At 46.5% G+C, this 16,359-nt stretch overlaps 1 protein-coding gene across 4 annotated transcripts in view; it reads left to right on the top strand.

Annotated features, from left to right (window-relative positions):
• Window positions 1-16,359, top strand: part of SYTL5 (synaptotagmin like 5) — a 399,667-nt gene that overhangs the window by 228,133 nt on the left and 155,175 nt on the right. For all 4 annotated transcript variants that reach the window (XM_075335512.1, XM_075335510.1, XM_075335511.1 and 1 more), the window contains one exon: window positions 6,125-6,238. In XM_075335512.1, the coding sequence (XP_075191627.1) occupies window positions 6,125-6,238 (114 nt within the window). The remainder of the gene's footprint in view (window positions 1-6,124; window positions 6,239-16,359) is intronic.

Raw genomic sequence — 16,359 nt, 5'->3', positions numbered from 1 at the left:
ACCACCTTGGTTACCCGATGTTTATCTTGGATACAGCTTACCTCAGCTGTCAGACGCCGGCTCCTGCTCCCTGCTTGCTTCATTTGTCGCTCTCTTGCTGTCACACACAGCGATCTGTGTGTCACAGCAGGAGAGCGGCTTTGAAGAAAACGAACCAGGGCTGTGTGTAACGAGCAGCGATCTCGCAGCAGGGGCCAGATCGCTGCTCAGTGTCACACACAGCGAGATCGCTAATGAGGTCACTGCTGCGTCACAAAAAGCGTGACTCAGCAGCGATCTCGGCAGCGAGCTCGCTGTGTGTGAAGCACCCCTAAGAACAGAATCCCCTTCATTGTTTTATTAGTGTACCTACACAGGGACAAAATTGTTAGTACTCGTCTGTTAAATTAAGTAAAGCCAACAATAGTCACTGAAATAACTTTAAACCTACAAAAGTAATTATCAATTTAGATTTTCTGAATATCAACAAATTAAATCAGATACTGCTTTTGAATTGTAGTTAGCAGAAAAATAACATTAAAACATAATGAAAATTGCCTGGACAAAAATGATGGTACCCCTAGAAAAGGTTGAAACATTTTGACCATAAAGAAATGTTAAACTAAGATGTGTCCTGTAATGAGCATCACAGGTATCTACAGACTTGTAATCAGTCTGCCTTTTTAAAGGGTAAAAAGTAGTCACTGTGCTGTTTGCTTTCATGGTGTGTACCATACTGAACATGAACCAAAGAAAGCTAAGGAAAGAGTTGTTTCAGGAGATTAGAATAAAAATTATTATTATTATTATTAAGAATTTATTTTTAGAGCACTATTTATTCCAGTAAGCACAATTATAAATTACAATTAACAAAGTAACAGTGACAAACTGGTACAGAGGGGAGGGGGCCCTGCCTTTTCGGGCTTACATTCTATTGGGTAATAGGAAAAGAGAAAATCGGTTGTGAGTGGTTGGTGGCAGTGAGGTGGCAGCGGTATCATTGCAGACTAGAAGCTTTTCTGAAGAGATGGGTTTTCAAGTTCCGTTTGAAGGTTCCGAATGTAGTGGACATTCAGATATGTTAACACACAAAATTTCTGAGGATATGGGATGCTCTGGAGGAGTCTTGCAGGCGAGCAGGTGAAGAATGTACAACTGTGGAGGTCAGAAGGAGGTCTTGGGAGGACTGAAGGCTACGAGCTGGAAGATATCAGGAGATTAGTTCAGAGGTATATGGGGGACACAGAATAAGTATGGCTGTGTAGGTCAATGTTAGTAGCTTGAATTGGATACATTGGGGAATTAGAAGCAAATGAAGGGATTTGCAGAAAGGAGAAGTTAGGAGAAAAGTGGATTAGTTGGACTGGATAGGTGTGAGAGTGTTAGCAAGGAGGTGACATAGGAAGATATTGCAGTAGTCGAGGCGGGAGATGACTAGGCCATGTACTAGCATTTTAGTAGGTTCAGCATTGAGGAATTGACAGATACTGGAAATAATTTTGAGTTAGAAGCAGCAGGAGGTGGTAAGAGCTTGAATATGCGGTTTGAAGGACAAGGCAGAGTCTATTGTTATTCCAAGACAGGAAACTTCAGGTACAGGGGAGAGCATGATGTCATTTATTGTGATAGATAGGTTGGGTAGGGAAGGTAGGTGAGATGGAGGAAAGATAATGAGTTCAGTCTTGACTACATTGAGCTTTAAAACTCAAGAAAAGGAGGATATGACTGAAATAAACTCTGGGGTTCTGGACAACAAAGAGGTGATGTCTGGGCCAGAGTGGTAGATCTGAGTGTCATCAGCATATAGATGGTACTGGAAGCCGTAGGACTTTGAGTTGTCCCAGGCCAAATGTGTAAAGTGAGAAGAGTAGGTGGTACCAACACAGAACCTTGAGGGACTCTGATAGAAAGAGGATGCAATGATGAGGTGGTGTGGGAGTGGGAGACACTAAATGTGCAGTTGGAAAGGTATAAGGTGATCCAGAAGAGGGCAAGGTCTGTGATAGCGTGGGAAGAGAGGATCTATAGGAAGAGGGATTGGTCAATGGAGTCAAAGGCAGAGGACAGATCTAGAAGGAGGAATATGGAGAATTGTCTTGGCAGTAATTTGTAAGTAATTTTGGTTAGTGCAGTTTCAGTGGAGTGGTAAGGGCGGATGCCAGATTGAGGGTTGTCAAAGAGTGATTTAGGTGAGAGATGGGAGGAAAGTACACTGTGAATGTGGTTTTCATGGAGCTTGGAGATGAACAGCAACAGCAATATGGGACGAAAGCTGGATGTAGAAGTCGGGTCGAAAAATGGTTTCTTTAGGATAGGTGTGATTTTGGTTTGTTTTGAAAGCAAAAGGGATGCTACTAGAAGTTAATGATAAGTTGAAGAGATGGGTTAGGGGTGAAATACGCATGGCAGTGAGGTTTGGGAAGAGGTGGGGTGGGATGGGTTCAAGCGCACAAGTGATTAATTCTGCTTTGGAGAGGAGAGCTCTCTTTCTGTGATGGTGGGGAGGACGGTTAGTGGGAGGGGACAATGGTCAGTTATACAGAGGGGTTGTGGTAGGTGAGCAATAAAGACTTGATTTGGTTTATTCTGTTATTGAAATGTGCTGCAAAGTTTTCTGAAGAGATGAGGCAGGTCAGAGGGGGCAGTGGTGGGCGGAGGAGGGAGTTAAAAGTGCTAAGTAACTGTTTGGAATTGTGCAATGAAGATATATGAATTATGAAGTAGTCCTGTTTAGAAGTGGTGAGGGCCGAAGTGAATGTGATTGTTGTTTGTTTGAATGTGGTGAAGTCTTCCTGTGAATATGTTTACTGCCAGCACCACTCCGCAACCCTTGACACTCGCCAAAACTTTTTAGTGAGGTTGGTGTGCCAGGGTTATCAACTGATTTGTCGCACTCTGCCAAATAAAAAATATAGACAAACATGTTAAAGATAAAGGCTCAGACACCATCTCTTTACAGCTTGATGTTACTGTTGCTACAGTTACACATATTAGTCATAAGTTTAAGGTCTATGGGACTCTGGCAACCTACCTGGACATGGCCATAAGAAGAAAATTTAAGACAAATTAAAGATATTGATTACATAGCCCAGAACAACTTCCAAAGAGATTAGAGGTCAACTACAAGATCAAGGTACATCAGTGTAAGATTGCACCATCCATTGCTCTCTGGGCAAAGTGGAATTAATGGGGAAGACCTCTGAGGAGGAAACCACTGTGAAAAGCAAATCATAAAAAAAGCAAGTGTGGAATTGGTCAAAATACATATTAACAAGCAATAAAGCTTTTGGTAGAATGTCCTTTGGACAGATAAGACACATAGTGAATGGTGCTATTCACATGTCCATGTTTTACAAAGACAGTGTGTCCGTGCAAAACACATGGACAAATGTCTGGGGTTTTTTTCCATCAGAAAAGTTTAAAAGGGCTAATATAAGTATATACTGCAGTTTTGTAAAACACTCATACAGCACACAGATGGCATCTATTTGCCATCCATGTGCTGTACATATTTAACATTGCAAATTATGGGAGAGACTTTGTTTATTTCTTAAGACAGCCGTGAAAATCACTGATGACACACTAATGGTTAAAATTAATACTCAGATGACACACTAGTGCAGAACACTGATTATGTCAGAATGTGACTGCAAGGTAGTGAGGGACAAGTGTCTCCTATACTGTTTTTCATGCTAGGCGATCCTAGATTAACCTTGTCTGTCGGATTACCCTTGATGGTGGAGATGCCAGATTCCCGTTCTTGGCTGTTCTCCTCATTTGAGTTAATCTGTTCTTACCCCAGAGAGGGGCAGAAGTGTGATGGCAACAGAGATAGACAGACAAGGAAAAAACAAAACTAAGGCACACTGCAAACTCACAGGAACAAACAGTAAGAGACAAGAGAGAAAAGCAAGATAAGTAAGGCAGCAATGAAAGGACAAGAGATAGCACCACAACCACTAACAACAATAAAGTACTTCAACTTCCAGTAAGCCTGAATGACACCACCAGTATAGACTAGCTATGGCTGGCATTAATGGAACTGTCCAGCCTCTGCTGATCAGACATCAGAGACGTTAGCAGGCACAGTGCCTGAATCTGTAGTCTGCACAGATCCTGACACCGCCAGGACAGTTGGTGATGCCCGCAAAAACCATCTTGTGACAAATTATACTGGTGACATTTTTTTCATGTACATGTCTAAACATGGACCTGTGAATAATGTCTAAGGTTAGGCCACATACCGTATTTTTCGGACCATAAGACGCACCCTGGTTTTAGAGGAGGAAAATAGGAAAATAAAATTTTAAGCAAAAAGTGTGGTCATGACACACTGTTATGGGGCGAGAATCTGCTCCTGACACTGTTATGGGGGTAATGTCCCCAAATTCTCTAACTAAGGTACCCCATCCTGGTAATGATCCTCCTGCTTTGTATATAATCCTCATTCTTGTATATATGTCCCTCATCCTGGTATAGCCCTTATCATGATAAATACCTCCATCCTGTTAAATACCCCCATCCTGCTAAATGCCCCCATCCTGCTAAATGCCCCCATCCTGCTAAATACACCCATCTTGTTATATACCCCCATCCTGCTATATACCCCCATCCTGCTATATACCCCCATCCTGCTATATACCCCCATCCTGATAAATACCCCCATCCTGATACATACCCCCATCCTGATATATACCCCCATCTTGATAAATGCCCTCATCCTGCTATATACCCCCATCCTGCTATATACCTCTATCCTGATAAATACCGTCATCCTAATATATCCCCATCCTGCTCATATACCCTTATCCTGGTATATGGCCTACATCCTGTGGCACACAAAAAAAATAAACGTTTATACTCACCTTTCCTCACTCCACGCAGCATCACTCATCCTCCTGTCAATGCCAGCAGCAGTGCCGCTGACCTGTGTGGAGCCGGTCATCGTTCCCTGCAGCATCACGATGTCCTCCTGTCTGCTGGCCCGCTGATGTGTATGGAGAGCGGTGCGCACAGGGATGACGTCATCCCTGTGCTCACCTCTCTTTACACAGATCAGTGGGCCGGCAGACATGCCCCACAGCAGAAATCCACATGGAAATAATATAGCCAGCAAAGAAGACTGGAATCAAGAGAGTGTAAATAGCCCCACCTGGGATGTGATAGGACAGAGACAATAAGCAAGTGAGAACAGCTGATAACCACAAAGCAAAAGTAAATGACCATCAGCATTTGGACAGGGACTGACCAGAAAGACAACGAAGCAGCAACCACCAGATCAGGTCCCGAGGCATCACAGTTGTTGTGCCTAATATTAAAACATTAAATCGTAACAATACTCACTGCAGTATTGTGGGGGGAATCTGTGGGGTTTGACCACCACAGACATTCAATTACTATCTTAGGATTCTGACTAAATTTTATATGTCTACCAAAAAGAAATCTTTTTAAAGCTTTACTATGTTCTGTTCTTTCCCTGTGTCTATGACACAACATGCCCTGTATATGTGATGTATGTGATATAAATCAGAGCCTAAAAATTCTGAATACGTCTGTATGTAATTAATTAGTATTCATCTATATAATGATATATGCCCATTGACAATCATATTATCATTATGTAGTTATCATCACAGTTACTTTATCACAGCATTTTGCATTATATCATTGTAGCCTTGCTGTTTCTGTAGCTTTGCATACAACACTGTCTTGGCGCCCGGCAATTGGCAGCAATATTTTAAGAATGCTATTGTACCTGACATGTAGGCTGGGGAATTACGGGGCGACATGTCAATGAAATTAGATTGGATAAAAACACAAAGGCAGACAAAGGAGACAGAGAAAAGAGTAAAGATAAGATGATTTAATTATAGAGCAGGATGGCAGTGATGCTAATCATAGGGGACAAGAGCGCGTCTGTCATTTTTGATAGGTGAAATAGCTGGTATAGCATTATAATCAGTGTGGGGCATGAGGTTATCTTGTCATGCCTGACTGGTATCTAGACTCTTGCTGGAATACATTCAGAATGTATAATTTATGCCTATTTTATATGCAGTGTAAACCTAATGGGTGCTTCCACTTACTATTGTTAAGAAAAGCACAGTATAAAAAAAGTGTGCATTAATTCCTCTTTTATCTGTAGTCCTGACAGAAGACTTGGGAAGCAGACAAGAAGTGGAGAAGATGCAATCAGCATTCATTCAAACCTCGACGCACAGAGCTTGAGAAGCTTCTCATCGATCCCACGCTCTGAAAGGTGACAAATTTACTGATCCTCACTGTTGGTCAATACTACTTGTATCGTATTTCCTAGTTCTTTGATGTTCCAAAGAATAAGAAAAAGAAACACAATGACGGATTACTTAATACGCTACTACTTCATATGGATTAGGTATCTGCGAAATAAGATTTCAGTGTTTAATTTCATTGTTACTGTGTGTATTGTGCCAAATCTACACTCTGGCCAGTAATTCATGCTTAAACTGCTTGTTTCATGAAGGTCTCAGCTCTTAAACAGCCTTTGATTATTACAATCCATGACATCATACTGGGCCTTACCAGACTGATTAAGAAAATTCCATGTTCTCACTAGATATCTGAGCCTTACAAGTGTAAATTAAAAATGTCTCCCAATTTCACCTTTTTTTTCACCTAAATGCAGTGTAACATTCAAATTAGGACATGAAAAGTGAAGTATGTGCTAAAGAATTGGGCAGAAGAAGACCATGCTATTCTATTCTATTTTCTCACCACCTGCGCCTTACCAACAACTAGGGGGCACCTCACTGGTAAAGCCACTTTTAGAGGCACTGATACCATCTGTTTTATGCATGACAAGAATTTCAGGCAAAAAATAATTAATTATATATATATATATATATATATATATTGTGAGGTAGCACGGTCGGCTGCGCAGCAGAAGACACGGGATCCAGGCATTAAGGTTCACAGCACACGGTTTTAATGTCCAAACAAAAGTCCATAACACAATACATGTGCCTCTCCAGCAGAAAACTCAGGGAGTTCTGTTCACTCCCTCACACCCGGCACACCTGCCCTTGTTCCTGATTCTATTTAACCCTTCCTTCAGCCTGTAGGGAAACAGCATTAACCCTATAGTGGATTTACTTTCTATCATGGAGTGAGCACAACCGGGGCGAGACATACCGGCCGTCATAGATAACCCCGGTCACAGTCTCACATACCCCCCCCCTCAGTTCAAGCGTGCGGGGTTGAACTCCAGCCATCAAACACGGGCCGCGGGACAAGGCATCGGCGTTGCCCTGCAACCTACCGGCCCGGTGTTCAATCGTAAACCGGAAGTTCTGCAGAGAAAGGAACCACCGGGTAACCCGGGCATTCCGTTCCTTGGCGGACCTCATCCAGACCAGTGGAGAGTGATCCGTCACCAAGTGAAACTGCCGTCCCAGCAGGTAATAGCATAGGGACTCCAAGGCCCACTTAATCGCCAGGCACTCCTTCTCCACTACGCTATAATTCCGCTCGGGAGGGGTGAGCTTCCTACTTAAGAAGGTGACGGGGTGTTCCTCCCCCTGAACCACCTGAGACAGCACTGCCCCCAGGCCGACCTCTGAGGCGTCAGTCTGTACTATGAACTCCTTCCGGAAATCAGGGTGTACGAGAACGGGCTGTCCACACAGGACCCCCTTCAGGGCCCGGAAGGAGTCCTCGGCCTGCGGAGTCCAGCGCACCATGACGGACTTCTTGCCTTTGAGAAGGTCCGTCAAGGGGGCCGACAGTCCCGCAAAATCCTTTACAAACCTCCTGTAGTACCCCACGATACCCAGGAAGGCCCTAACCTGCTTCGTGGTCAGGGGTCTAGGCCACTTCTGGATCGCCTCAACCTTGTTAATTTGGGGCTTAATCACTCCTTGGCCTATCACGTAGCCCAAGTAGCGGGCTTCCGTGAGTCCCAACGCACATTTCTTGGGATTGGCTGTCAATCCGGCCGTTCGAAGCGCGTCCACCACCGCTTGTACCTGTTTCAAGTGGGTCTGCCAATCGGAGCTGTAAATAATGATGTCATCAAGGTACGCTGATGCATACGCCTGGTGGGGTTCCAGCACTAAGTCCATCAACCTCTGGAACGTGGCCGGAGCGCCATGTAACCCAAAAGGCAAGACAACATAGTGGAAGAGACCCTCCGGCGTAACAAAAGCGGTTTTCTCCTTGGCGGACTCCGTCAGTGGCACCTGCCAGTACCCCTTGGTCAGGTCGAGCGTGGTAAAATATCGCGCCTGTCCCAGCCTATCAATCAGCTCATCCACCCGGGGCATGGGGTAGAGCTCGAACTTGGATATTTCGTTCAATCTCCTAAAGTCATTGCAGAACCTTAAGGAGCCATCGGGTTTTGGTATTAGGACAATCGGACTAGCCCATTCACGCCGGGATTTTTCGATGACCCCCAGGCGTAACATTGTCTTTACTTCCTCCGATATGGCTTGTCGTCGAGCCTCCGGTACCCGGTATGACTTCAGGCGTACCTTCAGGTGGGGCTCGGTGACAATATCATGTCGTATCAGACTGGTCCTACCGGGCAGCTCGGAGAAGACATCGGGGTTCTGCTGAACCAACCGTCTGGCCTCTCGCCTCTGAGTCTTGGTGAGGGCTTCTCCAATACTTACTTCCGGTTCGTCCTCTCCGGAGGTCGCTGGAGCCGGAGGTGAACGACCCGAAGAGGAGGGAGATGGGGAAAAAACAGCCATCAGGCTTTCCTGTTCCTGCCAAGGTTTTAATAGGTTGACATGGTATATTTGTTCAGGTTTCCGCCTACCGGGCTGCAATACTTTATAGTTAACCACCCCGACTCTTTCCTTTATCTCGTAGGGGCCTTGCCACTGAGCCAGGAATTTACTCTCCGCCGTGGGGATTAATACCAACACCCGATCCCCGGGTTTAAAGGTCCGCACGGTGGCTTGTCTATTGTAGCGGCCGCTTTGCGCGGCCTGAGCCTCCTGTAAATGCTCCTTCACAATTGGCATGACCGCGCTTATGCGGTTCTGCATACCCAAAATGTGTTCAATCACACTTTTATGGGGGGTGGGCTCTTGCTCCCATGTTTCCTTTGCCAGGTCCAACAATCCCCGGGGATGTCGCCCGTATAACAATTCAAAAGGCGAAAACCCCGTGGATGCCTGTGGCACCTCACGGATGGCAAACATCAAATAGGGAAGCATCATATCCCAGTCTTTCCCGTCTCTTGAAATTACCCTTTTTAGCATGGTTTTCAGGGTTTTATTGAAACGCTCGACTAAACCGTCCGTTTGAGGATGATACACAGACGTACGCAACTGCTTGATCTGGAGTAGCCGGCATAGCTCTTTGGTCACTTTAGACATGAATGGGGTCCCCTGATCCGTAAGGATCTCCTTGGGCAACCCCACCCGGCAGAACACAGCAAACAACTCCCGAGCTATAAGCTTTGCTGCAGTATGTCTGAGAGGTATCGCCTCGGGATACCGGGTGGCATAGTCAACGATCACTAGGATGTGTTGGTGCCCTCGAGCGGACTTTACGAGGGGCCCCACCAGATCCATCCCTATCCGTTCAAAAGGGACTTCTATAATGGGTAACGGTACCAACGGACTGCGAAAATGGGTCAGGGGTGCGGTAAGCTGACACTCCGGGCAGGTTTCGCAGAACCGTTTTACCTCCCCAAAGACTCCGGGCCAATAGAACCTTTGCAATATTCGCTCCTGCGTTTTCTTGACCCCTAGGTGGCCACTCATCAGGTGTTTATGAGCCAAGTCGAGGACCCGCCGACGATGCGGCTGGGGCACCACCAACTGCTCTACCCCCACGCCCCGTATTTCATCTACCCGGTAGAGTAAATCCTGCTTAAGAGCGAAATGGGGGTACCTTACCTGGGCACCGGGCAGCTGTGCCACCCCGTCAATTACTGTCACCCGACTCCGGGCATGTATTAATGTAGGGTCCTGGAGTTGGGCAGTCCCAAACGTATCCGGGGACGCCTCCAACTCCGGGATGGGTTCGACCGTCTCAGCCTCTCCTGCCAATACCTCTAGGGGTGACCTATCGGGTTCACATTCTGTCCCTATCATGGGGACCCCTACGGCAGGTGTCCCGGATTCAGGATTGTAGGGCTCAGGTCCCGGACTGACCAATATCTGAGGAGACTTAGGGGGTCCCTTCCATAAAGTCCAAAAATAGGGCAGATCCCTTCCTAGGATCACGTCATAAGGAAGAGTGTTAAGAAGTCCCACCTCATGTTGCACCTGACCGCAAGGTGCTGTGATGGTGACAATCCCCGTGGGATAGTCTCGGCGGTCCCCATGTATGCAAACTACCCCCACGGTACGTCCTGTGGCCTTTACTTTAGCCCTCAAGGTGGATCGCACAAGGGTCACTAAGCTTCCGGAATCCAATAATCCTGTAACCGGACATCCATTCACCTGTATTTGGCACAAGTGGGGCTCCGTCTCTGGGGAGACCAGGTCAGCGGTACACACCACCTGAGCATACATTGAACCCCGCCGGGTAACCCCACAATCCATGGGCTCCGTGGTGAGTGGACACTGGGCTTCCATATGTCCTACCCGCTGGCACCGCCAACATCTAATGGGGACGGAAACCCCCTTGACGGGTTGTCGTTTAGGGTACAGAACCTTCCGGACCTCAGGATTGGCGGCCGCGGCCTCAGGCGGGATGGTAGGGGACTCCTGTACCGTTGTCGGCGGTGGGTCCTTGGCCCTAGGCTTGGAGGGGCCGGACCGACGGGTGGTACGCAAAGTCTCAGTGACCCGTATCAAGTCCTGCGTAGCCACATGCCGCTCTACCAGGGACACTAATTGGTCCAGGGTACTCGGGTCACCCTGTCCTACCCACCGTTGAACGGTGATGGGTAAAGTGCGCACAAAACGATCCACTACTACCCTTTCCACCATCTGCGCCGGGCTCAGAGTGTCAGGCTGCAACCACTTTTTTACAAGATGCAACAAGTCATAGGCCTGGGAGCGTACGGGTTTGGCTTCCTCATAGAACCACTGATTTACCCCCTGAGCCCGTACATAGGTATTCACCCCCAACCGTGCCAGTATTTCGGCTTTTAGGGTCACATAGTCAATGGCGTCCTCGGTACAGAGGTCCAGGTACGCTTTTTGGGGTTCCCCCGTCAGATAGGGCGACAATACCTCAGCCCACTGGGGGGTCGGCAGCTTTTCCCGCTCGGCCACCCGCTCAAACACCGCCAGGAACGCTTCCACATCATCCCCCGGGGTCATCTTTTGCAACGCTTGTCTCACCGCTTTCCGGACGCTGCCATCGTCACCCGCTCCCGGGGTTGTTGCTGCCGGTCCGGCACGGATCGACTTGGCCAGGAGAACCATCTGTTCTTGGTGCCTTTTTTCCTGCAATTGCAAGGCTTGCTGCTGACGTGCATTGGCCTGATCCATCTGTTCTTGGAGTTTTTTTTCCTGCACTTGCAAGGATTGGAGCAGGTGTGCATTGGTCTGTTGCTGCTGTGCATTAGCCTGAGCCAAATGCTTTAGTATGTCCTCCATGGCGTCGCCGGGTTTGGGCTGTAGTATAGCCGCTCGAATCCAGGACATGCGCAGCTGGGTCACCAAGGATGGATGCTACACCTCACCGGCTGTCATGCCCGCCGATTCTCCACCATATGTGAGGTAGCACGATCGGCTGCGCAGCAGAAGACACGGGATCCAGGCATTAAGGTTCACAGCACACGGTTTTAATGTCCAAACAAAAGTCCATAACACAATACATGTGCCTCTCCAGCAGAAAACTCAGGGAGTTCTGTTCACTCCCTCACACCCGGCACACCTGCCCTTGTTCCTGATTCTATTTAACCCTTCCTTCAGCCTGTAGGGAAACAGCATTAACCCTATAGTGGATTCACTTTCTATCATGGAGTGAGCACAACCGGGGCGAGACATACCGGCCGTCATAGATAACCCCGGTCACAGTCTCACAATATATATTATATATTATATACATATATATATATATATATATATATATATATATACACATACACACACACACACACACGCACACACATACATATGCTGTATATATATCTATATATATATATTATATATATATATATATACACACACATTGGGTACGGAGAGTATTCATACCCCTTTAAATTTTTAACTTTGCTTCATTGCAGCCATTTGGTAAATTCAAAAACGTTAATTTTTTTTCTCATTAATGTACACTGTGCACCCCATCTTGACAGAAAAAAGCAGAAATTTGTGCAAATTTATTGAGCAAGAAAACTGAAATATCCCATGGTCATAAGTATTCAGACCTTTGCTCAGACACTAATATTTAAGTCACATGCTGTCCATTTCCTTGTGATCCTCCTTGAGAGGGTTCTACTCCTTCATTGGAGTCCAGCTGTGTGTAATTAAACTGATAGGACTTGATTTGGAATGGCACACACCTGTCTATATAAGACCTCACAGATCACAGTGAATGTCAGACCAAATGAGAATCAGGAGATCAAAGGAACTGACCAAGGAGCTCAGAGACAGAATTGTGGCAAGGCACAGATCTGGCTATGGTTAAAAAAGGATTTCTGCAGTACTCAAGGTTTCTAAGAGCACAGTGGCCTCCATAATCCTTAAATGGAAGAAGTTTGGGACCATCAGAACTTTTCCTAGACCTGGTCATCCAGCCAAACTGAGCAATCATGGGAGAAGAACCTTGGTGAGAGAGGTAAAGAAGAACCCCAAGATCACTGTGGCTGAGCTCCAGAGATGCAGTAGGGAGATGGGAAAAAGTTCCACAAAGTCAACTATCACTACAGTTATCCACCAGTCGGGCCTTTATGGCAGAGTGGCCTGACAGAAGCCTCTTCTCAGTGCAAGACATATGAAAGCCCGAATAGAGTTTGCAAAAAAACACATAAAGGACTCGCAGACAATGAAAAATAAGATTCTCTGGTCTGAAGAGACAAACAGAACTTTTTGGTGATAATTCTAAGCGGTATGTGTGGAGAAAACCAGGCACTGCTCATCACCTTGCCCAATACAATCCCAACAGTGAAACGTGGTGGCAGCATCATGCTCTGGGGGTGTTTTTCAGCTGCAGGGACAGGACGACTGGTTGTAATTGAAGGAAATATGAATGCGGCCAAGTCCAGAGATATCCTGAAAGAAAACCTCTTCCACATTGCTCTGGACCTCAGATTTGGCAGTAGGTTTGCCTTCCAACAACACAGTGACCATAAGCACACAGCTAAAATATCAAAGGAATGGCTTCAGAATAACTCTGTGACCATTCTTGACTGGCCCAGCCAGAGCCCTGACCTAAACCCAATTGAGCATCTCTGGAGAGTCCCGAAAATGGCGGTCTGCCAACATTCACCATCCAACCTGATAGAACTGGAGAGGATCTGCAAGGAAGAATGGCAGAGGATTCCCAAATCCAGGTGTGAAAAACTTGTTGCATCATTCCCAAGAAGACTCATGGCCAGTGCTTTTTTGCGGCGGTACGTGCTGGCACGGTGTACCTGAAATTCTGATGAGCACCTCTTGCTCTGTGGAGCGGAGTCACAAGCCAGAGGCATATCTAGGGGGGATCTGGCGGTGTGCTGTCGGGCTGCTTGATGTAGCGGTGTGTAAGTCTGCTGGGGTGGGAGCCGCTATTCTCTGAGCGTGGCTGTCATGCTGACAGCCGCACTCATAGAAAGTGCAGTACGCGGCTCCCACTGCTCAATTGTCCTTGTATCTGTCAGACGCGAGGACATTTGAAGCGGTGAACCCTGGCGCGGACTTCTGGGTCACCGTGACAGCTTTCATGTGATCAGGTCAGCTGATCAGACTGCTGACCCAGAAGTCAGGGGCGCAGCGCGAAGGCGGCAGAGAAATGCTGATAAGTGCTCCACTGTGGAGCTGAAGAGATGGAGGAAGAACATTATGGGGTTAGAGGGGAGTATTTATGAAACAGTATGGGGGAGAGAGGGTGGGGGAGGGAACTATCTGTGGACACACTATGGGGGGACAGAGGGTGGGGAATGGGAACCATCTGTGGACACACTTTGGGGGGACAGATGGTGAGGAGAGGGCAATATCTATATATACATTAGGGAGGGAGGGGGGAGGGAACTATCTGTGGACAGAGTATGGTGGGAAGAGAGGATGGGGAGGGGGAAGTATCTTTGGACACAGTATGGGGAGAGAGAGGATGAGGTTTCATGCATGGGGACAGAGAGGATGAGGTTTCATGCATGGGGAGAGAGAGGATGAAGGGTGATGCATGGGGAGAGAGAGGATGAGGTTTCATGCATGGGGAGAGAGAGGATGGAGGTGATGCATGGGGCAGAGAGGATGAGGGGTGATGCATGGGGACAGCGAGGATGAGGGGTGATGCATGGGGACAGAGAGGATGAGGAGTGATGTATGGGGACAGAGAGGATGAGGGGTGATGCATGGGGACAGAGAGGATGAGGAGTGATGCATGGGGACAGAGAGGATGAGGGGTGATGCATGGGGACAGAGAGGATGTGGAGCGAACTGGAAAGAAATTTTGAGGACACAGAATAAAGAATGACATGGTATGAGGAGCAAGTGGGCAGGATGGGGAGTGAGGTGGAAAAGTATATGGACACACAGAAGGTATTGAGGAGACAGGAAGGGATGAGACGAATGTGAGGGGCACAGAATAAAGACTGAGTAGTGGAGAGGGTGGTATGGAGAGAGGGCAGAATGGGAGGACAGTGTGAGGTTGTAGCAAGGAGGGGGAGTGTGATGAAGGCACAGTATAAAGACTGGGCAGTTTAAGGGGACACAGTGTAAAGGACACTGCAAACAGTAGGCTCAGTTTGGAAAGAGGGGGAATATGGAGGGCATGTACCATAAGAGGGATAGTCTATGGGTCATATTTTGTGCAGAGAATACTGTGAGGGGCCATTATTTATTCTGGGGCACAGTGTAGGGCAGATATTTTTAAGTAGAAGTATTATAATCATTCTGCTACTTTTTAGGGGCGTCGTGTCGGGATGTGTTACAGAAGACCGGAGAAGATAGAAATCTGCAGAGACGAGATGTGAATGTGAAAAGTCATCATTGCGTTAGGACAAGATGAAGAATAGAAAGAAATGTCTAGAGACAACATCATCTATAAGGTACCTGAATGTAAATATTTATTTGTGAAACTTGGTCCCACTTGTGCATGGCTAATGTGAGCAAAATGGGAACCCCACTGATCAGCTGATTATGGTGCAGGTGGCCGGAAATGCTTATTTCTGGATCTGCTCTGTCCTCTTATGGTATCTGCGGCCGAGTACTGCACATCAACCTCATTGATTTTAATAAGAGACTGCTGCCACTATCAGAAGATGGAGCAGATGCAGAACTGAGCACTTCCGGCCACCTGCCACCACCAACACCTAGAGTAGGGAATTGGCGGGGTTGCCAGGTGCCGGAACCCAACCAGTCAGACATTGGTGATCTATCCTAAGGAAAGGTCATTAATGTTAAAGTAGTGGACAATCTCTTTAATAAAGTCTTGTGCCGTCTGACAAGTTAAGGGTTACTATGTTTTTATTTATGTTAGGAGCATTAAAGGGGTTGTCCAAATTTGTGATGAGTCTGCAGTCACTCCTTGTGTCACTCTGTGACTGCAGCCTTCTGAATTCTCACAGTGTGCACACAGCACACTGTCAGGATTCTCTGGTGCCGGCGGTGAGAGTGGGAGGTTATGAAGCTGCAATTATGCGATTTACATAGATGTGGTCACGTGCTGAACAGACATGCTCAATGAAAATGAATTGACTGAGGCTGGACACATCAAATCAGAATGTGCCCAGAAGTGCACAAATCTCATACTTAATCTCGGCCGGCGGCGCCTGACAGCACACACCCCGCTCCTCGCCTCAAAGATGCGTACCGGTAAATATTTTTTACAAAAAAAGCACTGCTCATGGCTGTACTAGCTCAAAAGGGTGCTTCTACTCAAAACTGAGCAAAGGGTCTGAATATTTATGATCATGTGATTTCAGTTTTTCTTGTTTAATAAATTTGCAAAAATTTCTCCATTTCTGTTTTTTTTCTGTCAAGATGGGGTGCAGAGTGTACATTAATGAGAAAAATATATACATATATATATATATATATATATATATATATATATATATATGTATATATATATATAAAAAAGCTGAGTGTATGTATGCCCGTTGCATTAAAAATCACAAAATTTTGCACAACTGCCTCCTTTGACTCAGGGAATGTCCAAGACTTTGTTTTGAGGGTAAAATTTAACCCTGGGCTTTACAGTTATTCACCAAAAAATCTGCTTATATTAAAGTTAATGGAGCTGTGAGCTACAGGTCATTTATAGGAGCTCTAATTCATGAGACACACACAG

This window comes from Anomaloglossus baeobatrachus, chromosome 2 (genome assembly GCF_048569485.1).
Source record: "Anomaloglossus baeobatrachus isolate aAnoBae1 chromosome 2, aAnoBae1.hap1, whole genome shotgun sequence".
NCBI lineage: Eukaryota > Metazoa > Chordata > Amphibia > Anura > Aromobatidae > Anomaloglossus > Anomaloglossus baeobatrachus.
This window is presented reverse-complemented; position numbering and strand designations above follow the sequence as displayed.